Source organism: Eublepharis macularius, chromosome 13, assembly GCF_028583425.1.
Source record: "Eublepharis macularius isolate TG4126 chromosome 13, MPM_Emac_v1.0, whole genome shotgun sequence".
Taxonomy (NCBI): Eukaryota; Metazoa; Chordata; class Lepidosauria; order Squamata; family Eublepharidae; genus Eublepharis; species Eublepharis macularius.
The window spans coordinates 12,110,430-12,137,777 of record NC_072802.1 but is presented as its reverse complement, the minus strand read 5'-3'; the positions used below and the strand labels follow the sequence as shown (position 1 = coordinate 12,137,777).

The window sequence follows — 27,348 nt, the reverse complement described above, 5'->3', positions numbered from 1 at the left end:
GCTTTCCCACCCTCTGTCCCTTTTCCCTTACTTCTATTAAGTTCCTCTGTCTAAAACAGATATACATTCTCCATTATATTAAGCAGTACATCTATAACTCCTTTACTTATTATACACCCAAGTTATACGTCGTTAGATAAACAATTTATCCCATTTTCCAGTTTTGAATATTTCTATATTAACCTATATATCATAAACCATAAAAATTTCCCACATTTAAATCAAACAATTTGATTTGTTCTCTATATATTACTCATTTCAACTTTTTATGGTAATTCTATATAACTCCTCGCATAATCAATCAATTTAACTCTTCTGTACATTCAGTTTGGTGCATATAAATCTTATCAAAGAAAGAAAATATTGTTAGTTACTCAATCCTCATGTTTAAACCTTGTCATTAATTATTCTCTATCAATGTTCTATCAGTTAACCTATACATATCTATGTATATATCAATCTATTAATCTAACTGCTTATAAATTCACATTTCTCTTCCTCCCCCGGTAAAGTCACCCCTCTCTTTTATACTTTTATTATACTTCAGTAGTTCTCAAACTGCCACAGTTTTCCTCCCACCTCCCATTTCTTCTCCAAATATTGTTTCAGCTTCTCCCAATCTGTGTTAAACTGCCCTGAGTCCAGATCTCTCAGTTTTCTTGTCATCTTGTCCATTTCAGCCATATACAGCAATTTGTAGATCCAATCTTCAATAGTTGGCACTTCTTGTACTTTCCATTTCTGCGCATACAAAAGTCTAGCTGCTGCAGTCATATAAAAAATCAACGTCCTATGATGGGCTGGAATTCCCTCCATTCCCAAGTTTAGCAGCAGGAGTTCTGGGTTCTTATTTATTTGAAACTGTAGAATTTCACTCATTTCTCTTATTATTTCCCCCCAGAACTGCCTAGCTACCTCACACGACCACCACATATGATAGAGGGAGCCCTCATGTTTCTTACATTTCCAGCATTTATTAGAAGTATTCAAGTTCCCTAGCGCAATCTTCTTTGGTGTCATGTACCAACGATAGATCATTTTGAAAATGTTCTCTTTAATATTGATACATGTCGTTATCTTCATTGTAGTTTTCCACAAGTATTCCCATGCCTCCATTGTTATTTCTTTATTGAAATTTATAGCCCATTTCACCATCTGTGTTTTAACTATCTCATCCTCAGTATACCATTTCAACAGTACTTGGTATACCTTGGATATTCTTTTCTTGTCTTCTTTAAGAAGGGTCTGCTCTAGTTCCGAGTTCTCTGTTCGTATGCCCCCTCTTGCAGAGTCCGAATTGTATAAATCTCTAATCTGTCTGTACTGGAACCAATCGTAGTTAGGTGATAGTTCCTCTTGCGTCTTTATTCTATGTTTAGATACTTCAATTTTAGTTATTTCTTTGTATGTTAAACATTGTTGCTCGTTATCAACAGCTCTCGGATCTATCACCTCGTATGGAACCACCCACAAGGGGGTTCCTTCTTGTAAGTAAATTCTGTACTTCTTCCAGATTGTATATAAACTTCTCCTTACAAAATGATGTAGGAACATCGAGTTGACCTTTACTTTGTCGTGCCATAGGTATGCGTGCCATCCAAAAAATTTTTTATATCCCTCTAGGGCTAATAGTTTCTTATTCTTTAATGTCATCCACTCTTTTAGCCAAACTAGGCAGATTGCATCGTGGTAAAGTCTCAGATTGGGCAGTTGCATTCCGCCTCTCTCCTTTGCATCTTGTAAAACTTTTACTTTCACTCGAGGCTTCTTGCCTGCCCAAACAGAATCTGATATTTTCCTCTGCCATTTTTCAAATTGTTTAGAGTCTCTGATGATTGGTATTGTCTGTAACAGAAACATTACTCTTGGTAACACATTCATCTTAACTGCTGCAATCCTGCCCAGCCATGACAGGTTCAATCTATTCCATTTAATCAAGTCTCTCTCTATCTGAGTCCATAATTTTTCATAATTATTCTTGAATAAATCTATATTTTTTGCAGTCAGCTCAACTCCCAAGTATTTCACCTTACTAGTTACTTCACAATCCGTTGTTTCCATTAACAATTGTTGTTTCTGCTTAGTCATGTTTTTGCATAATATCTTTGACTTCTTTTTGTTAATGAAGAAACCTGCCAAGTCTCCAAACTCCTTGATCTTGTCTATCACTTTTGGCATGTTCTCCAGTGGGTCTTCTACGATTAACATTATGTCGTCTGCAAATGCTCTGACCTTATATGAATAGTCCTTTATTTTTATTCCTCGTATTTCCTCATCTTGTCGGATTTGTATCATCAGAATCTCCAATACTAAAATGAACAACAATGGAGATAACGGGCAACCTTGTCTTGTTCCTTTACTAATCATCAATTTCTTGGTCAGTTCATCATTCACTACAATTGCTGCAGTCTGGTCTCTATAAATTTCCTTAATTGCTCTGACGAATCTTTCTCCCAATTGTAGCTTTTCCATAGTGGCAAACATAAAGTCCCAGTTTAAATTGTCAAACGCTTTTTCAGCGTCTACAAAGAAGAAACCAACCTCTTTGTCACAACGCTTGTCATAGTATTCAATAGCATTGATCACTGTCCTTAAATTGTCCCTTATTTGTCTGTCTGGCAAAAAGCCTGCTTGTTCCTCCTCTATGACTTCCGAGAGCCACCCCTTCAATCTCTCCGCCAATATCTTCGCAAAAATTTTATAGTCATTGTTAAGTAGTGATATAGGTCTGTAATTTTTCACGTTGGTCAGGTCTTGGCCCTCTTTTGGGATCAATGATATATTCGCTTCACTCCAAGTATCTGGAATCCTTTGATCCCTAAAAACTCCATTCATCACCTCTTTTAGGAATGGTGCCAGTTCATTGGCCATTGTCTTATAAAATTTAGCCGTAAGTCCATCTGGCCCTGGCGCCTTTCCTAGATTTGCGGATTGTATTGCCTTGCTTATTTCCTCGTCAGTTACTTCACTGTTCAACTTATTTCTCCAAGCTTCCGAGATTTCTGGAAGTTTGGTTTTCTCCAGATATGATGCTATTGATTCTTTGTTTACTTCTTTTTTATTATACAGCTTAGCATAGAATTTATAAAAGGCTCTACTAATGGTAGTCTGCTCCAAGTACGTTTTATCTTCTTCACAGATTTTATTTATTATTTTCTTTTCCCTTTTCTTCTTCAATTGCCATGCCAAATATTTCCCAGGTTTATTAGCACCCTCAAACGCTTTTTGATTCAGTCTTTTAAGGTTCCACTCCAATTCTTTATTACTCATTGCTGTTAGCTGTTCTTGAAGAATTTTGATTTCCTGATATATTTTCTTTTTCCCTGGTCTCTTTTTTAACTGTGCTTCTTTGGCTTTTATTTTCTCCTCAATCTCTTGTCTTTTCTCCTCTTTCTTTTTTCTTGCTCTGCCATTTAAGTCCATTAGTATGCCCCTTACAACCGCCTTGTACGCATCCCAAACTTTATTGGTTGGTACTTCTTTATTCACGTTGTATTGTATAAAAAACTTAGTCTCTCTTCTTAATGTTTCCATATTCTCACTTTCCTGTAACAAGTCCTCATTTATTCTCCAGGCTTTTCTTTTTCTCCTTTTTCCAAATTTCCACATAATTGGGTTATGATCTGAGCCTACCATCGGCATTATTTCTACCTCCTTAGTCCATAACGCTAAGTCCTTTGAGGCCCAGATCATATCAATTCTTGATAATGTAAGATGCCTTGCAGAATAAAAAGTAAACTGTCTGGTTTTAGGATATTCTCTCCTCCATACGTCTTCGAGAGTCTCTTGTTGAATCAACTCAAAAAAAGGCTTTGGCAATAATCCTCTTTTCTTTTGTACTTTTGTAGTCTTTTTGTCTAGTTCCAAATCTGTCACTCCATTGAAATCTCCAGCAAGAATTATCTGGTCATATACAAAATCGTCTAAATGCTTCCTTAAGTCCTCAAAGAAGCTTTCCTTTGCACCGTTAGGTGCATAAAGTCCGACTACCAACACTCTCTTTAAGTTCCAATTACATTCCACTGCTACGAATCTAGCTTCCACATCTCTCATAACAAATTTTGGCTGCAGCTCCTCTTTTATATACAACACCACTCCTCTTTTTTTCTTGTTGGAAGCCGCTACAAATTCTTTGCCCAGTTTTCCAGATTTTAAATATTTTACATCCTGTTTTCTAATATGGGTCTCCTGCAAACAAACAATATCACATTTTTGTTTTAGTAGCCAATGAAAAATATTTTTTCTCTTATTCGGTGAGTTTAGTCCTTTTACATTCCAAGATAATACTTTACACTCCATATTCATGGTTTTGTTGGTAAGTCTTTTTCATTGTCCTTAATAAATCTCTCCATCTCACGCTCAGATCTGATACGCTTTTTTGCCCCTCCAAACTCAAAGGACACTCCTTCCGGTAACTCCCATCTGTACCTAATGTTCATGTCCTTCAAAGTCTGAATTAACACTCTATATTTTTTCCTGTCCAGTAACACTGATCTGGGCAATTCCTTCATTATGATAATCGTCTTGCCATCGATCTCCAATGGGTCTTGAAATTGTTTTGTCACAATCATCTCTTTCATATTTCTAGTTATAAACTGCACGATCACATCCCTTGGTAGTTTCCTCTGGGTTGCAATTCTTGAGTTCACACGATACGCCACATCTAGGATAGCCACAATTTCCTCCTCCTCCTTCCCCAGGTATTCAGCCAACACCTCAGTCATCTGTTCTTGCGCTGACTTCCCTTCAACTTCTGGCAGACCACGAAAACGAAGCTGCTTCTCCATGTGTTTAGTTTCTGCAACTGACATCCTCCCCTTTACCGATCTCATCTCTGTTTGTTGCGTTTCTATTAAATTCTCCATCGCGTCTTCTACTGTTTTGACTCTCTGTTTCGTTCCTTGTAATTCACTGCTAATCGTTTCCACGCCTTTTTTCACTTCTGACAGCTCCGACTTTACTGTCTGTGTAACTTCTTTGACCTCTTTAATAAGCTCCAATTTCGTGTCCTTAAGTTCTTTCATCATGTCTATAAGTTTTTTGTCCAAATTTTCTATTGCCGATTGCCACTCTTTTTTCGACATCGTGGGGCTTGCTCTAGCTCGCTCCCACGAATCTGCTCTCTTCCTCAGCTCCGTGGCGTATAATTAAACGTTTTCCTTTTTTTTCAAATGTCCCAATCTTTGCCAAAATTAATTTTTTATATCCAAAATGTCGGGCGTCTTTTCTCTATGGTTTCTCTATGTTATTATAATCCAAGATGGCCTACTTCCTCTTCCGCTGAAGCCACGACCCTTCCACTTTCAAAAATGGCGATTCCCCACTTCCTGTCCCTTGGCAAGGGCCGCTTCCCTCCAGCCACTCTATTGTTGTTACGCACTTCCTGTCTCCCGTCTTCCCACAGCAGGTCTCGCGATGGTGTCTTTTTCCCACAGCTCCAAAACCACAGGTATTCAAAACAATAGTCCGATTTTTGTAATAACTTCTTTAAACTTAGTCTCTTTTAAAATACAACTCCTGCCGAGTCTTCACCTCCTTTTCACTAGTCTGTTGCAGTTTAAAAATCTACTTTCTTTCCTCTCTGTTTTTGTCAATCTGTCCCGTTTCAAGAGATAGCGATCTTTACCTTCTCTTCAACTTTCTCGGGTTGTAATCGCTGTTTCGATCTTAAATTCTCCTCTCGACTTCCCTCCCCGATCGAAGCTTGGGTATGTAGGTCTTATGCCAGCCGAATTGGCCCCAAGATTGCCGCAGAGATTATAGCCGACCCGTCGCAAGGTGGGACCTCAAGGATCGGGGGGGAGACTCCTTGTGTAGAGCCCCCCCTCGTCCGAGATCTAGCTCACCCTAGGGTCTTGAGCGTTCTTTGCCTGCTCCCCGCCTGAGAGCAGTCGGCCGCGGGTTATTTTCACCCCTCCGGCCGGTTAAAACGGCAATCCGGTCAGCTCCGCAAATGGAGCTGCGTTAGACCTCCATGAATCCCAAACCGGAAGTCCCTGGGGCCGCTTTCCTATGTAGTCCAATGTGGGCCCGGGAGGTGGGACTCCCTTTTGATCCTATAATTTATGCACAATTGTTTTTAGACTTTCTAGGTCAGCATTCTCCCACCTTATATTTCTTATTACTTTTAGATTATGGTAATGGGAAAAATCCTCCTTAAAGTCTCAGTGTTAATGCAAATTAAATTGCAGGCCACCATTTGGCTCAGAATCACGTGTAGATTCCCCCCATTCTATTCTTTAATTATTTCAGAATTTATTTCTGTGGTGTGTTCTCCTCCTCCTCAATTCCAAGTTAACTGGGGTCGTGATTTCTAAAATTAATTCTGGAATTTGTACATGTGCAATTTGACACAGTCTCTAGTTCCTACCATTTTTCTATTTCTACATTACTGATACCAGTTTCCGCTTTTATAACTTATTTTTTGTGTACTTGCTGATCTATTGTTTGTATATAATTCGTACCCCTCACTGTTGAGGGTTTTGTAATCTTGTAACAGCCAAAGGCTATATACAATAAATCAGCTGGTGATACGTTACTGATACACATATATGCATTGATAAAACACTACAAAAAAGCAACGCTGAAGTGACTGTACAGGTAACTGCATCAAGAACCTTTTTGCGCAGAGTATGACTAATTGCTTTTTTGCTGTGATTTATCAATTCACATTAGAAACACCAAAGGGATAGATGATGCATAGGACTGAAGGAACTGAAAGCTGTGGCAAAGTACACATACCCTGTCCAAAATTTGGTAAGAAAAACTGAACAACAAGGATTCCTAAGGCATCTAGTCTTCTTTCGAAACTAGGCAATTTGGAATTTCAAACTCTGGGGACAAATTTGGTTACTTCCCACAGAATGATTGCACTCAAGTTATCCAAGCACACTGGATAACTATTCACCAGAGAAATATCATTTCCAATATGCTCAAAGATTGGGTTTCTCCAATGTGGTATCCATGGGCACCATGCTGCCCATTGGTTTTTTCAGTAAGTGGACAAGGCTATTGTAAGGCAAGGTTTTCCACTGGAGGAGCCGGAGGACCAATAACCACCTGGATTTTCCTTAGTCCCTGTATGGTTCCCTTTAGGCTTTCCTGCTTCCCAGGAGGTGTGAGGAGCCATTTTAGGGGGGCACTCACCACTCCCTTACAAAATTCCACAAGTGCCTGCTGGCTCTACAAGGTTGGGGACCCTTGATCTAGGATATATTTATTATTATTATTTATAAAATGATCTCCCAGAGAATAGTACTCAAAGTACTGTGCAACAATCTAAAGATCAACAGATAATAAGCCTCACAAAACCATAAAAAACAGCAAATACAAAAAACTGCAGAGAGCAAACATTTAGAGATTACATTAATAATCCATTCTTTTGATTATTAGAGGATTTTTGTTTATTCATTTCACACGTAATATTCAGCTCATAAATGACCGCAGTGGTGAAACGTTTTCATACTGGAAGTAAGGAAACAATCTGGGAAGCTGGCAAGCCATGCAGCCTGGGTAACAAGTGACCCAGAGAGAAGAGCCGAGGCCAGCGCCTGCAGCTTTGTAGGGCCGGGTGGACCAGAAACCACACTAGAGCCTCACGTGACATTATCCCTGCTGCGCTGCAGTTGCACCACAGGGCCGTGTCCAGTGGCAGGGTTAAAGAGCAGCAGTTCTCCCCTCTGGCAAGCTATCACAGCAGTACCTAATGCTGGATTTATCAGCTGCATTTACTGTATTTATAGTGCACGTCTTACACAGAAACTCAAAGCAGACTGAAGCAGGTTTAGTAAGGTATAAGAAACGTAATACCTTGTGCTTACGGAGGCTCCCAGGACTAGTAGGTGTGGAGATTGGGGACTGCTTCGATTTGGGTGTGGACAGCTGGCTGCTCGATGTTCCATTTGCTGCCATAAAATAAGAGAGAAATCAGCAATGAACAAATATGAGCAAAGGTTAAAGAAAAATCCATCCGGTTTTCATCAAAAAAATATGAAATCCAAAGTCAACAAAGTAAAATATAAGTATGATTTTCTGGACAGCATTAAATAACTTTTCCAAGATCACTGCCAAGGTGTGCATGCTTTGATTTGCAAGTAATAGCCACATTTTCTGCATGAACTGCACTAGAGAAGTCTGCGCTTGGCTGATAAGGAGATGTGGCAAGCAGCAGGCGCTCAGCTGAAGTCCCATCGAGTGTAGGCAGGGATCTGCTGAAGTCAGGGCCAAAGGAGAGTTTCTTAGTGTCAAGGCAGACAGACTGACAACGGATAACTGAATCCAGCTGCCCTGCTGCCCCTGCGTGGGAAGGGGCTGAATGCAGAAGGAATCAGCTGAGCCAGCAGGGACCAAAAGGACTCTAAAGAGCTGCTACATGAAGCGCCAGTGCAAGCGATGAAGAGGAAGGGGAGAGGATTTGTGGTGACTCTGGAAATGATGTTCCCATGTAACACTGGTTTAGGTGGCGTTTTCTTGATGCAGTCCAGGCATGTAAGTGCCCAAGGATGATCCTGGGGAGGAAAAAATGGTGACAAACATGATTCTGTGATCCAGCTCTCCTGAGCTGTGTGAACACAAACTGAGAGTTTTTCTACACGAGTATCTGACAGATGAAGAACATGTGTTGGAAGATGCAATGTTAGCTGGGAAGGGTAGTTTAAAAAGACAGAGCTGATGGCAGGGCAAAGGCTTTGCTATATACTGAAGCTGTGTTAAGGGGTGTGAAAAGAAGGGAAACTTCAGCCTGTTACAACCTCTCCAGGTCCAAGCTCAGCTCTGGAAGGCAGCTCCAGCCCATTTCCATTCCTCACTGCCCTCAGGTTGTGATCCCACACAGTTTTAGACTGGAGAAGTGAAATTCACAGAACCTTGCGGAGGCAAAGATGAAATTAACAAAACCCTCTGAGGAGCAATCTCCACCAGCTCTGTCTTTTAAAACTATGTTTCCTGGCTAACATTGCATTTCCCTACACTTGAGGAACACACACTGAGGCGACTCATGTAGAGAGACTCGGAGACCCTTATGGGCTTTTTAAAAGGCAATAATTATTTACAAAATCTGTCTGGAGGATCCAGAGCTAAAACATGAAGCAAGGCAAGTGTTGACGCTTTATCTTATTCCTATTTGTATTTTTTAACCTAGCTTCTCTTGTGTCCTCTAGATAAGAAAACAACTATTGGCTATTCCTGAACGCAGGTGCTGATCTTGCTACCTCCCACTGCTGTGAAAACATGGTAATGCTGCCACAAACCATAGTGCCACAAATGCTGCAAGTCTCAACATTAATATAACTGGATAAACTAAAGGAAATTAAAAATATTAAAATATATAGGACTGAATCCAGACCAAACAGTCAGTTTCCACAGATTCCCCCTTCCTGCCACAAATCTCCTTCATATCATTCTTCAGGGTCCCTGAATCCCGGACAGACACATTTTATGGAGATCAGAGGCTGCTGTGGGGGACAGAAGCAGGAAACACCTGTTCCACTTATGGAGAATTTAGTCTGAATCCACCCCAGACTCTATTTTGTAGAAGAAAATTCATGTAACGAATTTTTTAAATCACAAATGTCTTTCATTTCTACAAAAAACCCATTAAATCCATGTGTGGCAATAACCTCAGAATCCATTGCTGAAAGAATGATACCAAAATCTTGCCTTCTCTAAATGTTGCCTATCGAAAACATGCACTCCATCCCTAAGCACACTAGAAGAATCACCTGCTCAAATGCTGAAAAAGTCTATGGAAGGGGGTCCATTGAAAGCAAACAAGAAATCCCAGGGAAGCGAGTTACAGTAATCCAATCTGGAGATGACCGTCGCATGGATCACTGTTTCCAGGTCACAGGTCGAGAGACAGGGAGCAAGCTGCCTGGCCTGCCAAAGATGGAAAAAAGCAGACCGGGCAACTGCCGTGACCTGGGCCTCCATAGATAAAGAGGAGTCCAGCATCACGCCAAGCCTTCTGACCGGTGAAATGGGCACAAGTCGTGCACCATCAAAGGCCGGAAGCTGGATCCCCGCCCCCCAATGTCCCATGACCTAAGTACAGGACCTCTGTCTTTGTGGGATTTAACTTCAGTCTGCTCTGCTTCGCCCAACCAGACACGGCATCCAAAGCTCTAATCAGGGCTTCTGTCCAACAACAGATGAAACTGGGTGTCATCAGCGTACTGGTGACAGGCCAGTCCGAAACTCCATACCAGCTGGGCAAGGGGGCACATATACAGATTGAACAACAATGGGGAGTGAATTGTCCCCTGGGGGACACCACATACCAATGGTTGGTGTGCAGGCACCCTCTCCCCTAGCGCCACCCTCTGTCCCCGACCTTGGAGAAAAGAGACAAGCCACTTTAAGGCAGAACCTCATATCCCCATATTGGCAAGGTGGTGGGTCAACAATTCATAGTCAACCGTGTTGAACACTGCCAAAAGATCCAATAATACCAGCAGCGCCGACCTGCGTTGATCCAGATGCCTACGGAGATCACCTGTGAGGGCGATCAACACTGTCTCAGTGCCATGGCCTGGGCGGAAGCCAGACTGGAATGGGTCCAGGACCGATGCATCTTCCAGGAAAGCCTGCAGCTGCTCCGCCACTGCCCATTCAATCACCTTACCCAGAAACGGGAGGTTCGAGACTCCCACAGCAGGGCACGTTTTGCCTTATAAGAAGGGTGCCTTGGCAGCACTCAAATTGAGCACGTGTACTGGATCCTAAGTGCTGTTTCCTTGAGGTTACCCCAAGCCTCTTGCTCTCTCTCTTGGCTGAGGATGCTGGATGTTTGAAGCCAATCTCTTCTTTTGTGGACTGGACTACTCCTCAAGATAGGTAGATATACTTTATTCCCCTCTCTCTATCCCAACTTCTGGCTAGCTTCCTAGGACTCTGTATGTGTGTGACCATCCCCACCCCCACCCCACATTTCTGTGTGCATGTGCATGCATTTTACCTTCTAATAAAAGATTGTTATTTGAACTTAAGCACCAGCCTCATTTGCTACTTTGGTAAGGGACTCCGTAAAAATTGGTGGAAAAGATCCTGTAGTTACCAGCCTCTAGCTTAGCCATCTTTCTTGCTTGCTAACTCCCCTCACTCTTATTCACAAAGAGACCAATTCAGATAACACCAAATTGACATGGATTCTAAACAGTGGATCCTTGACATAGTCCCTCCCTGAAAGGGTGGGTGGGTGGAATGATCTTCAGTGTTTTGATTTGTGTAGTCCTTTTCCATTGGTTGCCCTTTCAGTGCCTGGAGTATTTTTTTTTCCAGTGAGCCATCAGTCCTCTTGACAGATACTGTAGATCTATTCTCCAAATGTTAGGTCCCTCTATCCTGAGGCTGCAGATTGCATCAGAAGAGAGGAAGCTCTGGTAGTTAATATCACTGGGGGAGGAGGAAGGAAAGAATACTCCATTTTTCCTTGACTGGGTCCCAAGTGCCTATGTGGCAGGCAAGGAATATTGTTGCCTTCATCTGCACCCCAGCTTCTGAGTGTGGAAATGAAGACAGAACATGGTTGTACAACTGTCTGGAAGTATTTGGACATGTTTGTTCTACACTATATCTGCAAAGGACATAAATGTATAACAAACTGTCTTCATTTCTAGTATATTGATATGTGAACTCCTCTCACCCTTCAACCATCTGCCATGGATTGTGAAGTGTTCACAATGTGCCTCCCAAACTTCCATCAAAGTATCTGTGGTAACTGTAGCTTCAATCTTTGGTGAACGAAACTGAAACCCTCTAAGCAAACAGGAGTCAGATAACCACTAAGACTGCAAACTACCAGGACTGCAAACCATGAGTCATGGGACAGTAGCTGTAACACCCTACATATTCTCCAGTTTACCATTCTGAATTTGCATACTTGTTCAAATCCCTCAGGTCTAAGATGGATCTAAAACCCCTGTCCTTCTTTATAAGTTAAAACATACTTTAAACCAAAAATATAAAATTTGGGAGTTACAGACATCTTTTAGAAATTCTCAATTCACAATCAAAGCCAAAATTTACCATTCAGTTCTATTAAATGCTTTCTTGGAAACCACACTTGCTCTAATTTTCCTGGCAGCCAAGGCAAAAAGTGCCATCTTAAAGGAAACAGAGGAATCCACAATGGATAGCATAAAAGTTAATTTATCAGAATTGGAGAGAGCGTGTAAAGTAATTGGGATCCTAGCCAGGAATTTATTCCTGGGTTCCGAATTTAAAGGGAAAGCCAGAACACAATGGAGAAGGTCTTCTACTGAACTGCCACATAAACAGGTACATCATTCCTTTGGTTTTTTGGTATATCGTCCAGTTAATAACTCAGTTGGCAGTGTTTGAAAGCGCAATGAAGTAAATACCATTCTGAGATTATGTGCTGTTATGTCAACCAAATAAGGGGCTCTAAGATGGTCTTTTTATTCAATTTATACCGTGGAGAAATCTTCAACTGGATAATTAACCAATTGTCAATTGAGCTGTCTTCTTTGTATACCCACTCTTGTTAGTCAGAATTATTCCCTGAAGGCTGAAGCAAATCATCTGGTATGGTGTTAACAGAAGATGATGTTATTAAACAATTCTGAGCATTCTTTGCCCTTACTTTGTAATTGATGGAAATTCAGTCTACTAAATGTGTCCGTACTTATTTTTTTATCCCCCCCCCCCCACAATTTTATAATTGTCAAGTGGACGCGGGCCCTGATTGAAAGGAAGCCAAGTTCTGTCCGGAACAAGGCTGTCGGTGTCCCTTTCAGTAATGACTGGCTGTAAGGACCTGGGCCAAAGTCAGAAAAATTCTGATAAGCAAAAGGTATTCATTGTATTCATTGATAGACAGGGCGTCCATAACTACAGATTTTGGAGTGTTAGAAATTATCAGAATTGGTTATAAAATCGAGTTTAACAGTTCCCTGTGGCTGAGTCTTCCTCATAAATCAACTAAAGATACTATACCTGAGCTGGCTAATAGGCTGGGAGTAAGGTAGGTAGGTTATATACAATAAAATTTCTACCTGGTACCTTCCTTACTCCCAGCCAATGAGACACCTTATTTCAGTTTATGAGGGGGCTGATGCCTCTGATACTTCCCCTGACCAGTAGAAGTTGAGCAGCTATGAGGATACTGGTGCTGGTAAGGCTGGTATCTGGAGTAGTGACCTCTGTACTGCTGCTATTGCTGCTGTCCATTGAAGTATCAAGATCCTGATTGTTGGGAAGGTGGCAACGCTCCATAGGATCTTGCAGTCTGTCAATCTTTCCACTTTTGGGATAAGTACTCATTTGTTCTTCTGGAGAATACCTCCTCATCCTCAGGTAGATCTTATACCCTATATCTTGTCTCAACAGGTACAGCAGTGGACTGGAGTCACACATGCCTCCTAAGAACTACAGCTGAAGCTAGAGCCCTAGTGGAAGTATTGGTCATGTTCCTTCCAGCACTAATCTGCTGCATAGAGAGTCTGATTGCCTCCTCTTGAATCCTTTAATGAGAATCTTTTGGTCCTCCAGTAGATGATTGTTATACACTGTCACTTTGTTCCACAAAAATATTTGGTAAGCTCCCATAATAGCCACATAGTTTTCAATCTTTATGTTGAGGGCTGCAGATGCATAGACTTTTAGTCCTAAGCTATCCAGCTTCTTTCTCTCCTTGTCAGCAGAAATAGAATGGTGACCTTGCCTGTGCCTTGATTGCATCTCCTTGGTGACCAGCAATGATGGAGGTAGGTGGGTGAATAGAAAAGGGCATTTGTCCTCTTTAGTCTTATAAAACCCTTCAGCCTTTTTGGACTCTTAAGTCTGATTCAGACAAATGAAAGGCCATGGATGACTTCAGAATGGAATGCTGTTGATGGTGCATCCTTGGCTGTGCAGATCCGGATGTAGATCCCACAGATTCCACTCTATAGGGCTCTTCCCAATCAATTCGCAAAGATTGAGGCACTTCCTGATACCAAGATGAGTATATGTGTGCATAGCAGCTCTGGTGCAAAAGGTGGCCATGCACTTGATAGGTCAGGTCTGATGGAGCTTGGAGCAATTTTCTTCCCTCCTCTGAGAAACATACCAAATAAGAATCTGAGTGATGGGAAGGTGTATGTGGGGTCTCCATGACCACCAGATCTTCCATCTCCAAGTATATAACAGCCATTCTGTGGGAACTCCACTTATGCTTCGGTGAATATTTTGACTTGAACTTGGCCTTCTTCTTGGGTGGTTCCAAGGACTCTGGAGTTGGCCCTTCTGCTCCCTCAGATCTATGCCCAACTGGGCTCAGAGCTGAGTGTAGACCCATAAAGGTTGGTGTCACTGATGGAGCTCTTGCTGCCAGATCTCATGGCACTGTAGACTTAGAGTGTTGTCAGATCTGGGATGCTGTTGGACATGGTTTTGTCCCTAAATGATTTTGTCAGACCAACCTGGTTTTCTTCTTTGATTGAGTGACGAGCTTGTGGGATGGATTGTGGGAACTCTGTCAACGTGATTTACCTGGATTTCAGTAAAGCTTTTGATAAGGTTCCCCATGACGTTCTAATGGGTAAACTGGAAGACGATAGACTGGACTATAGGACAGTTTGGTGGATAGGGAACTGGTTAGAAGACCACACCCAAAGAGTGGTTGTCAATGGTGTGGGAAGTAGATTTAATGAAGAATATTTCATATACTTTTATGTGCCTTTATTACTGCCATGCATTATTATTCTCAGGAGCGAATGTAGCATTTGTAACGCAACTTGCAAGAAAATGAGACTTGAAACAAAATGACCAAAGCAGAATGTATGCTATGTATGTTAATCACTGAGAAGACTAAAGACCAGTCACTGTGAAGCTTGCTATAAGGTAGTTGCACCTGCAGGACACCTGCTCATGACTTGATACAGAAACTCTTTAGTAAAGCTGCTTTATGCTAAATGTAGCAATAGAAAAAGGGGAAAGATGTGTTACTGAAAGAAGGAAGCTAGCTGCGAGTTAATCAGATCAGCTGTACCTTTCAAGGCTGAGAAGCCCTAGGGAAGGGGAATGGGTGCTAAATGCAACTTCAAGCACATTCCTCAGAAGGGGAGAGTGCTCCCCTCCCACGGAGCCTAGCATACAAGGTTGCCAAAAGCCTTTAGTAAAATGCTACATGGACCAGAAAAGGGGGCAGAGTGAAAAGCCTATGAAAGAGATGTGTGGGAAAGGAAGAGATGTTCCTCCTAGAGATAAACCAAGGACAGATAAGATAAGCAATGGCAATCGGGAAATATTGTAATTATGCTGTTGACCAAAGTTGTTTCTTCCAATAAGCATACCCCTGGACTATTGTATCATTAGAGGTGGTAGCCCATTTGAGCCAATGGGGACCACAGCAATATCTGAACCAACAGAATAACAAATATTGTAATTAATCAAAAGGTATAAAATGCTTTGCACTGCTATTGTAGCTTTGATGGGCGTTGGACACGAGGGGATCCTTTACTCTCTGTGTAACCTCCACCCCTCCACATTTAATAAATGTAGTAGACTTGCTTCATTCACTTAACAGCCTACAAGCCATACGTCAAGTATTTTATAAGTCGTTTATAACTCACAGGTACATTTTTTTAAATCTTGCCTGACAACAAGATCTTTAGTTTCTGTTGTTCAGAAATATCCTGTAGCTGTTCAGTCCAGGGAGTAATATATTGATTGCGAAGTAAATTGTAATGGGGGCAGCTAAAAAGAATATGGACAGTTGAATACAATGAATACAATAGCGCTTCTCAGGGGAATTCTGCTAAAATGGCCCTTCAGCTCAGCGGAAGGTAATGTATTGCATCTGAGTATCATGGAGGAGCGTCGATATTTTGGAACTGTTAAGTAGAAGAGATAATTCAAACATTTTCTGGTAAGGTAGATGAAAATAAATTGGGGAACATTTCTGATCATCTTTAAGGATAACCTTTGGGTATCATTATGTGGGCATTTTGCAAGAACCTGCAGAGTTTTTTTTAAAAAAGGCTTTAAAACAAATAAATAATAAACGTACCCCCCTTTTTACCTGAGGGTCTATTAGAAAAGCTAGAAATGGGAGCACCCCAACAGACCCTCAATGGCTGGATCATAGTTTCCCCAGTCAGGCACAGTCTGCTAACGCTATAGCTAGAGAAGGTCATGTTTTAATTTAAAATCAATGTCTTCTGAATTTACCACCACTATTTGCAATGGGTGTGCAAATGTTAATTGTTCTTTTGATTCAGACAGCCAGTGGAGGTGGCAATGGCCGTTCAATATGAATGCCTGGAGATAGGTCTTGCCGTGTGGATAGCTCACTGCCACTCTAAAATCTTCTGATGAAATGGAGTGAGCTACCTAGAATGTGTGGAGCCAGTTTTTCATTTCTCAGCCCTCTGGATCCAGTCCAAATATTATTTATGCAGTCAAGACCCTTGCAGCCTGAATAACCCAGACTAACTCAAGCTCATCAGGATTCGGAAGTTAAGCCAGGGCAGCCCTGGTTAGTATTTGGATGGGAGACCGCCAAGGAAGTCCAGGGTTGCTATGGAGAGGAAGGTGTCAAACCGCCGTTGTTTGTCTCTTGCCTTGAAAACTCCAGTCACCTGCAACTTGACCAAACTTAATAAAAAATCAGGCCTTGCCTGGACACACAGAGGTTTTACAGAAAGAAGTGTTGCCCCCGCTTTTTACCTGTACCCCACCCCCCTCAGCCTAAATGTATGTACTGCATATGGAACTGAGAGTCAGGCACAGAACACGGGGATTTGCCATGTTTTGTGTCTCAAGATGGATCTTGCAGCAATGATACAGCAACAGCAATCATCTTGCATCAGTGACAACTGTTAAAGAAAAAGCCTTTTTGCAAGAGAACTAATGAAATCAAGGCCTACCAGGTTAGAGGACAAATCCACTTCCGTTTTGTTCGGCTGTATCTTGAGATGAAAAATGTGTCTAATTAAAAGATGCTATTATGGTTAATTTTTTTGAGGGGCCAGGAGAGGAAAGCTCTGATTATATCGGGATATGAATTCAGATTGACACATGAAATAATAGCAGAATGATGACGAGCCCATTATGATTCAAACAGAGTGGGAATAATGATGTGGCTCAGTCTTTTGCAAACTCCTTTTAAATATTTCTCTAGCACTGAGAGTCTCTATTATTAAACAGAACACCCCCCCCCTTTTTTTACACACAGGATACCACTGGTATGGGCCATTTACTGAAAAGATGGGGTGCCTAACTCTGAAAACTCTGAAGTTTATCACCATGGATTTTGGGGAGTAAAAGGAAACATTTGCATGAGACAATAATTGAAACAGAAGCATGACTAGTACAGGAAATCATGATCAGGAACTCCCATCAACTCAACTTGCAGGGGTTCGGCCATTGTGAGCAGTGCCCAAGGATGCTTGAATATAAGTTTGCCCTTTTTATTTTGATTTTATTAAATCATAGCAGGTTTAAGAGAACTACCATTGGCCTTCATACTTTCCTCCCTGCACATCTGAGTAAATAATCTTTTGAGGTACTATATAGTTGTGTATCTGTATTGTATATAAATTCAACAGCTATAGTAGTAGAGTGGACAGGGTTAGACTTGGCCCAGGGAAGATGACTAGTCACCATTTCTCAGTCTAACCTTCCTCACAGGATTTTTGTAAGGGAAAAAGGAGAGAACCATGAGCTCCTTGGAGAAAGGGAGGGATAACGATGACATCGATTCATCAAGCTCATTATTTTTTAATTCACTTGGAGTCACTGGGTGGCCAGTTGTAACTGGACTGATATCAGCGAGGAAATCACATGGTGCACAAAGAATGTGCTTACTCCCTGGAACGTGAGATGTGTCATGGGGCACATCTTGGCATAGGGGGAGCGGATATTCTCGTGATGCGCAGCCACTCCAGAGGTGCAAGCACTGGCTGGGTTTTCTTTGCTGAAGTCAAACCCTCCTTGCTGCTCTTGCCTTCCAATAAGTAGTGCAACGTGTACATGACGCACGAAAGGGCAAAACCCGTTATGGCCCAGATGATGGAGTGGATTCAACCACCCTCCCAGTAGCCTTCCTCTAATTAAGTGGCTCTTCTTCCAAGTTAAGTCGCTCTTCCTCCAACGAAAGTGCCACTTTAGTTGGACGAAGTTTCCTTTGATTGGAGGAGAGCTTCACACTTGAGCCAAAAGGAAAAACGGGGTACAAATATTTTAATACATGGACAGCAAGGTTTGAGTCCAGCATCACCTTAAAGACCCACATGATTTTCAGGGTTTAAGCTTTTGAGAGTCAAAGTTGCCTTCGTCAGATACCTTCGTCATGTCTGAAAGCGGGCACTTTTCCACAGGTGGAAGGATTTTGTGATTTTCTTACCTTCTACTCAGACTGCAGCCCAAAATGTCTCCAATGATATGCGGTTCCCAGGGGTCCTCCATGTGTTTAAAGGGCATTTGGGGCTGCAATGGGAGACGGTGGTCAAGAAAGTCATGCCCAGTAGGCAAAAATCCTTCCACCCATGGAAAAGATCTGGTGGATCCAAGCCATAGAAAGTCTATCAGCCACAGACCTCCTCCACTGATAAGGCAGAAATGGGCTTGCTTCCGACTTAACAATAGGGGAGAATGCTACCCACAGATTTTTCATCAAATCTAGAAGTGAGAAACATTGGATTTCTTTTTTAAAAAAATGAAAGCTGAGAATCTGTGCCAGAAATGCACCTGGTGGCATGTCTAGAATCTGGAAAAGATCCAGTGAAGCAGATTCCCTGGAGACTTAAGAAGTGAGAATGATGTGAAGGTACTCACTAAAAAAAGGTTTCACTACCTTTTTCTTCTCCAGTAATGATGTATGAAACAACCGAGCTTGCAAGTTTTCAGCAAATGCCAACTGTATATTATGCTGATTGGCTAACAACCATGCCGTCACCACCTAGTGTGGTGATTGTTTTTTTACAAATCTGTGCTTTGTAAAAAATAAAGGTAACAAGGAATGTGTAAGTGGGCAAACATACATGTGCACTTTAAAAAAATAGTGGACAGCCCTATTGAAGGGGGAATACATGGGCAATACTGCCAGATGATCCAACATCCAATTTGCTACAAGGCAAAACCACAGGTGAAAACTCAACTGAGATTTTTCTTTCAAGGTTACCTCTGTTTTTACCTACAGTGCATGAGAAGTTTTAAGTTTAGTCACTGGCATGGATTCAGCAAATATTCACCCTCATTGGCAGTGATAGGGTAGGGATGGTAGAAATATTGAACGAATCAATTCACTTACACAGTCTGCCTGTTTATCATCCAAACAAGAATGCTGCCAAAACCAGGAAATATGTGTCAAGATGCAGATGTTTTCCACTGATAAAACTGCATTTAATTTCAGCCTAAATTTCCTCTTTCATCTGATTTAGGCAAAAGATGGTTCGCTCAGACAAACTAACAGTTAGCTGTAACTAGAGATGGGCACGAAGAGAAAAAAACCCGAACATGATATTCGTTGTTCATTGCCATCCATGAACAGGGACTCACGAACAACTACAAACATGGCCCTGTTCACGAACATGTTCGTGGTTGGCTGTTTGTGGGGGCCAACAGGCTCTCCTCCAGCCATCATCCAAGTCAAGATCCCTACTGCACCACTCCCAGAAACCTGACCTGAGCAGGCAGCAGGAAAGGTACCAATACTAAATAAGAGCTTGACCCAGAGCCTGGCAGCAGCCCTGAAATGTCAGGCTATGGATGACAGGATACAGCAGACAGATCTCTGGCCCATTTGCAGTAAGACACAAGTACTTAGTCAAATGGATTTTATTCAGAAATCAGATCATTTCCATATACAGGTCCATAGGACTACTTAGAAGCAAGGCAGACATCTAAGCAGCATGAGTAGAAGTTGACAGGATTGACATCATGTGAGAGAAACTTCTCTTTTAACATTCTAATTTACTCCTTTCTCACCCCTCCCAACCGTAAACAATACTTTGGCGTTCTCTTTGTGTGAGAACGTTTCACATATTTGAGATATCACATTGAGTTACTAGGAAGCAGGACACACCACTGTCTGGGAATAAGCACAAGGTCATAAACACTGGAAGCTGTTACAGTCCAACAGATAAACACCTGTGAAAGCCTGAGAAAAGAATAGTTATGACACTAGCAAAGTGACATTGAGCTATAGCCAGATACATTGTATTCAGCAGAACAGAATCAAAATTGGCGTGGATGGGACTCTGACATGACATGGAACTTGAAGGGGTAGATCCCTATCCCACCACACACAAAGAAAATTCAAGTTCCAATGCACTCTTTCTATCAAAATGCCAACAGTAACTGTCTCTCCATTCAGAGGAGTTAGCCGTGTTAGTCTGTAGTAGCAAAATCAAAAAGAGTCCAGTAGCACCTTTAAGACTAACCAATTTTATTGTAGCATAAGCTTTTGAGAATCAAGTTCTCTTCGTCAGATGCATGATCTAAACTGGTCAAATACAGAAGAGGAGGGGAGATAGGGGAGAGAAGGAGACATATATCAGAAGGGGACAGGATGCAATTAGCGGGGAGGAATGTTTTGGTTGCCTCCCCGCTAATTGCATCCTGTCCCCTTCTGATATATGTCTCCTTCTCTCCCCTATCTCCCCTCCTCTTCTGTATTTGACCAGTTTAGATCATGCATCTGACGAAGAGAACTTGATTCTCGAAAGCTTATGCTACAATAAAATTGGTTAGTCTTAAAGGTGCTACTGGACTCTTTTTGATTTTGTCTCTCCATTGTCTGCAAAGTCACAGCTGGGAGTGCCCCTCCCCCTTGGTCTTTGATCCCTTGTTGTAACAAATTTGGAGCTCCACACTTGAAGGGAAGACCTGCCTATCAAGCTAAATTGGGCTTAGATTGGGGTTTCCAGGGCAACAGCAGGAGTTCAGACAGAGTTCAGAGTCCCTGCCTAAGTTGCCAAGGGAATTGATTGCAGGTACCAGACTGTCTGGCTTGACGAACAGCAATGGACGAGGCTTGCAATGACCACCTGTTCGTTTAGAATGGGGCCTCATGAACAGCTTGTTCGGAAACAGCAGACTGGGCTGTTCGTGGCTTTTTTTTGTTCATATTGCTGTTCATGCCCATCTCTAGCTATAACATGCAAGCCAGTGGGGGTCATTTCGCAACCACCTCTGGCACTCTACCCCCCACCCCAGGTCTCCTGTAGGGAAGGGACACCAAACATCTCTGCTGGAGATGTTTGTTGCACATGGCACTAGTGTGCAAAGAGGGGGGGATCCAGAGGACATTTGCCACATCACCTGGAATATTGCAGAGATGATCACCGTAGACAGGCAGACTTTTTTCATAACAGAGAACTTTGGCTTCCAAGGGCTGCTCCAAGTAGGGCTGCTCCTTGGTACATGCCCCCTGCTGAGCCCGACTGTGGTGCCCTCATTTTACAGGACTGCCAAAGAGCTCATGAAGGCACAGTTGTCTCACGGCACTGAGAGAACTGTGCACTTCATGTTGGACATCTGAACCTGCTCTCAAGTATAACATGCGTACCTCTCGTTAACTGTGCACAGGTGGCAACCTGATGACCTTCAGGGTGGGGGTGGGATGACCAATGTCAAGCAAAGCCAGATGGGGGACTGCCGGGCCGACTACTGCAAGCGGTTGCTCCATACCAGGGTTCTCAATGTGGTGCACACGGCAGAGAACATCACTGCTGTCATCAAGAGGGAATTACTGGAGTGGACAGGTGAGGGCAGTGTCACCATGGGATACATGGTAACTGATGGCAGCGCAAACATGAAGGCTTTTAAGGCTTGAGTTTATCCTGTCTCACAGGGTTGTGGTGAGCCACAGTGTGTGTGTATCGGGCGGGGGGGCGGGGGCGGGACCATGCATGCTTCCTCAAGTTCCTTGCAAGAAGGAGGTGGAAAATAAATAAATTGTGTCCTCAAGCAAGAACAAGTATGATGTAGTAATTAGAGGGCTGGACTACATCTGGAAAGACCAAGATTCAAATCCTCACACAGTAAAAGTTATTGGGTGATCTCGCAAGGTTGTTTTGAGGAGAAAATGGAGGACGGAAGCTTTGGACAGGGCCCAAAGGTAATAAAGTACTTTGTGTTCCTTTCTCCTGCGGGAGAAACTGTTCCTTTGAGTAGGAGCAGGAAAATATAAGGCCATGCTAGAACAGCCCCCAAAGTCTATCTAATCCTGCATCCTGTTTCAAAAGTGGCCAACCAGACGCCATTTGGAGGCTCACAAACAGGGCATGGCGGCAATGCCCTCTCCAGAGAAAAAGGCATTCAAAGCCTTAAATATTGGCAAATTCCACCCCCACCAAACTTTATTTTAAATTTAGGCCTTCATCTTTAACAAGAGATGAGTTGCCTTCCAGGTATGTGTAATCCAAATTAATTCAAAGAGTTTGGCAGTTTCCTGTCACCTGGTAGGGTCTTGTTTTGAATGTCTGGGTAGATGAAAAGGTTATAGAAAGTGCCATTTGCTTGTTTGTTGGCAGTTAAGGGTCTGACTGTGACAGAAACACATTTTAAAAATCATACAGTACCAGTGACAAACCAGTCAGGGGCCTGAATGACATCTTCTTGTCATCATTCAATCATGTTGTTGTTATGCTTCATTTGGTTAGTCCTAATAAAAGGCATAATGTGGACGGTGTTCCGGTCAGGGCCTATCAGCCTGTTAGCACCCACTGATGATCTGTGTTCTGGGAACACATTGTGTGGGCAGAGCCAAAGCATGATTTCTCTTGAAAACTTGCAATGCACTCCCTCCCGCCTTCCACAGCATGAGCTCATCCCCTGAACAGAATAGATTGGGGGAATAGAGTCTTGTGTGAAAGAGAAATTTTATTTTTTATTTCTGAAGCAACATCAATGGGCCATATCATGGTCATAGCCTTTCAGTCTGGGCTGGGCCTGGGGCTCCTTTGGATTTCTGGGAGTTCATCAAGGGGGCCCATCCCCCCCTTACCATGCTTGGACATTGCAAGCAGGCTCCCTGGCATCACCGATGAACAGAACTGGCCGCAGTAATAATACAGACCTATCTCACAAGGGTATTGTAGGCATTATGAAAGAACATTTGTGAAGTGCCAGAATGCTCTAAATTGACATTGATTGTTTGCATGTGATCACAAAGACTATGGAAAAAGCTCCTGCGTCCCCTCCAAAAGTGTAAAGTCAACCGAGACAGTTCACAAACTCATACATTACCATAGCAGCATGAGAGCTATTTACTTGTGGTTACTACCTTATTTGCCCTGACCTGGATAGCCCCGGTCAGCCTGATCTCATCAGATCTCAGAAGCTAAGCAGGGTCAGCCTTGGTTAGTAATTGGTTGGGAGGCCTCCAGTGAAGACCTCCAGGGTCACAGAAGCAGCCAATGGCAAACCCCCTCTGTTGGTCTCTTGCCATGAAAACCCCACCAGGGGTCCCCATAAGTCTGCTATAATTTGAGGGCACTCTCCACCACCATATTACATTTATTTCTTTATTATTTATATCCCACTTTTCTCCCTTACTGGAACTCAAAGCCGTTTACCATGTCATTCTTCCCTTCTCCACTCACAACCACCACCTTCTAAGGTCGCTTATGCAGAGAGACTGTGATGATGAGGCCAGGTTCACCTGGTGCACTTCCAGGGCAGAACAGGAATCTGAACCCAGTTGTCTCTTGTCCTGCACTCTAGCCACTACGCCATACAAGCCTCTCCCTATAAGGATCCAGCAATATATGAACGAAGGAACCCTGGGGTGGACCGAGGCCACCATGGCTCTCCCTGGGACCAGATGTTCGCTAGGGAAGAGGCCCTGCTGTTTATTTCATGCATCTTTCTCCCATTACAGAGCTCAAGGGGGTGTACATGAGGGAATTCCCCTCCAGGCACCGACCACACCCAGACCTGCTGAAATAGCACCAGTAGAGCAGGTTGTCTCATCTGCCTTCCAAACAGCATCTGGGGCTTCTGGGCCACATACCTTCTCCCCATATGTTGCCTCAGAAGAAGCAGTCTGGGAACACAACTCCCACCCGGCCCCTGTCACCCACTCGGGTGTGTTTTGGAGGGACCTGACTGGATCATGGCCATCTAGGTCTTAAAGCCAATAGGCTGTTTGACCAGAAAAAGACAGCAATAGAACTAAAAAGGTATTACGGTTCAGTATTCATTAAAAACAAGCGACATTTAATTGCAGCAGCTGCACATTTACACACATCTAGAGTTATATTAAAATCCAAGCCCGCTAACAAGAGTCATTAAATGATAGTTAAAAGAACAAACAGGCTTCTTATTCAGACAGGGATTCAGAAATTTTCTTCTCAGGCCTAAATAGATTACACGGGGAAAAAAGGAATGCTTGTTTTTAAAGAATATTGAACTTTTCAATTGTATTGCTGTCCTTTTTCTGGTCAAACAGCCTCTTGGCTTTAAGACATGGATGGGATACGGGTTCATGCCTATGTGTGGAAGGAGCTCAATGCCCTTGATACAAACGCAGCTGCACGGCATGGATCTGCTGCATAGAACTGCCACTCACCATCTTGATGGTTACCTGAATCAGCGGGGGATTTGCTCCGGCGCACAGGGGCTGGGCTCTTTGCTGAACTCTTCTGGGGGGTCGGGGATGACTTGCTGCCTGGAGTAGTAGCAGGGGTCCCTTTCATTACCCGGCACTCTGTTAAAAGCAAAGCAAACCACAGGGAGTGATGGCTCCAGATTCATGATTTTTTAAAAACCTACATTCAGTTTTAGTTGATGTCATGTAATCAAAGCATTCATTTTATCAAGGATTTTTAATTACATTATGGACTACAGCTGTCCACAAGTAGGGTATCCAGGCTCAATGACCCGCAGTGTTAGTTCTTATGGAGTCTCACAGAACTCTGAAACAGTATTACTGCATTAGCCCTTTCAGTTCATAATCTAACAACAACAACAACAACAATAACAAAAGCTGAACTATTAACACTTCCTTATTCATAATCAGAGTCCTTATTGAGCCCAGTTGTGGGGAACAGCCAACTATAAATTAAATTAAACAAACAAATAAATAAATTGTGCTATTAATTGAGAATTTTCATATTCTTGAGATCATTTCGACCCCAGAATCTTGTGTTCCATTTTCTCTTCCATTCTTTTCAAATGGGATGTAGCTAATCTAAGTGTCTTTTCAGTGCAACATTCACGTCAATGGGCTTAGAACAGCAGGACTATGCTTAGGTCTGCATTGTAAACCTTTTACTTTAGAGTATCACAAAATTGTGCATAGGTTTTTTTTAACCACTTGATAGAGAGACAAAAATCCAACGTGAACAAGACCTACTCGCAAATATTAGAAGTGTTCTGAATCAGAACAAAATGTTCTCTGAGATTCTTCTCTCAGCTGATACTCTTGCACCTTCAGTTCCAGTATTCTAGCCAGGGAGGGTTGTCAGGGGTCAGAGCATCAAAGGCCTTAGAAAATGTGTGCGTGAACAAGATCACCCTGACTGGGGATGCTGCAAAAGTCACAGCGAACATGTTTGGCAGGCAAACAGACTACTTTTGACAGCTGAAATTTCTCATGAACTGAGCCTCTGCCTCACCACTTGGACAGCTACCGGACAGCTTTGTGGCTGAGCAGGAGCCTTGGTGGTGAATTTCCATTTTCTTCCACTTTGCGGGTGCTTCTGCATCTGCTCAGTAGGTGAAACTGATTTTCCCCCAGGATCATGGATGATTTGGTCAAGTAATTAAATGATGTGGAAAAGAGGAAACTGCAACTCCAAAAAGACTATGCAAAAACAGGCTTGTGGGAAATAACCTCTATAACACAGACTTACAGAAACACCAAATGGTAGGACTCAAAAAGAAGAAGCTTATTTATAATCACTAGTTGACTGATAGATTAGTTCATATTTATGCTATTGGCAGCTGCATGGTATACAGTGAAGAATGCTCTGTGGTGGATGGGGGAAACTATGCATATATGAAATGCTTTTTATTGTGCTGTAGCATACGAAGCTTTTTGAATATATGAAAAGTAAACCAATGAACAGTCCTGACAAATGACAAATCAGCTCAGTGCTCATAACTGGTGAGTAGAAGTGGGCATAAATTGTAATACGACTCAAAATTCGGCACGAACCGAGTCAATTTGTGGTTCATGAAAACACAGTTCGTGGGGCCACGTTTTTCACCAACTCCATGACTTTTTGGCCCGATTCATCAGTCGTGAGTGGTTCGTGAAGCCAGACAGGCTGGCACCGATCAATTGATTCCCTAAGCAACATAGGCCTGGAATGTCTGCAGTCCTTTTGTTGCCGTGGAAACCCCAATCTTAGCCCACCTAACCTTGATAGGGAGGTCTCCCTTCCAACTGTGGAGCTCCCATTCTGTTATATGGGAGCCAAGAGCAGGGGGAAGACGGGCCTTCTGTAGCCATGGGAACACCAATCTCATCCCTCCAGACCGTTAGGCAGGTCTGACTGCCAACCACAGACCTCCTTTTCTGCTCTGTGTGAGTGTTTGTTACATAAGGCACAGCTCTCTGCCTTGTGCTTTCAGTTTCAGCAGACAGTGGGAAAGTGAGGAGCTGTCGCTGGGTTTTGAATGAGAGAGAGGGAGAGTGCAATTGAGCTTGGCTGCTGCTGGTTTAAAAGGCACCGAAAAGCCTCTTCAGCTTTAGTCTTGGCATTGCTGGGAAAGGGTCCTTCTTTCCTCCACCCCATCCTACCCCACCCCACCCCAGTCCCAGGGCCACTGCCTGGCTCTGGGCTGGGGCCTAGCTTGACTGAGGCCTACCTTTTAGGGGGGAGATTTTCTTTGTTTCTCCTCATTCCTTCTGGGTTTAATTACTATCTATTTTGTGCATCTGTCCTGCCTGCTCAGGTCAGGTGTCTGTGTGTGGTGGGGTAGGGCTTTACCCCCCCCATCTCAGGGCCACTGCTAGGCTCCAGGGCCAAGCTAAGTGGGCACCTCAGCCAAAGGCTCACATGGTTCTCTCTTTTTGATTTTATTACTATCTCTTTTTTTGTGCACCTGTCCTGCCTGGTCAAGTCAGGTGTCTGTGTGTGGTGGGGTAGGGCTCTACCCCCTCCCCCCGTCTCAGGGCCACTGCTAGGTTCTGGGGCCAAAACTAAGTGGGCACATCTTGAGGAGGGCTCACACTTACTTTTCTTTTGTTCCCCAATTATTCTTGTTTTGCAGTACTATGAGGCTTAGAGTGGGGGGCAAGCGTGGTTGTGGGGGGAACTGCAAAGGTTGTCCTGGTTGCTCATCACCCAGCAATACGGGGGGGAAGTCTCAATGACACCAGAGACTCCTACTCAAGAAGATCCACCTGTGGGTGTGCGGAGAAGACAAAAGAGGTCTTACCACTGGGGGAAG

At 42.9% G+C, this 27,348-nt stretch overlaps 1 protein-coding gene across 1 annotated transcript in view; it reads right to left on the bottom strand.

Annotated features, from left to right (window-relative positions):
* Positions 1-27,348, bottom strand: part of DCX (doublecortin) — a 179,428-nt gene that overhangs the window by 5,083 nt on the left and 146,997 nt on the right. The window contains exons 4-5 of the mRNA XM_054995807.1: positions 24,518-24,655; positions 7,810-7,904 (exon numbers count right to left, since the gene is read on the bottom strand). Of these exons, the coding sequence (XP_054851782.1) occupies positions 7,810-7,904; positions 24,518-24,655 (233 nt within the window). The remainder of the gene's footprint in view (positions 1-7,809; positions 7,905-24,517; positions 24,656-27,348) is intronic.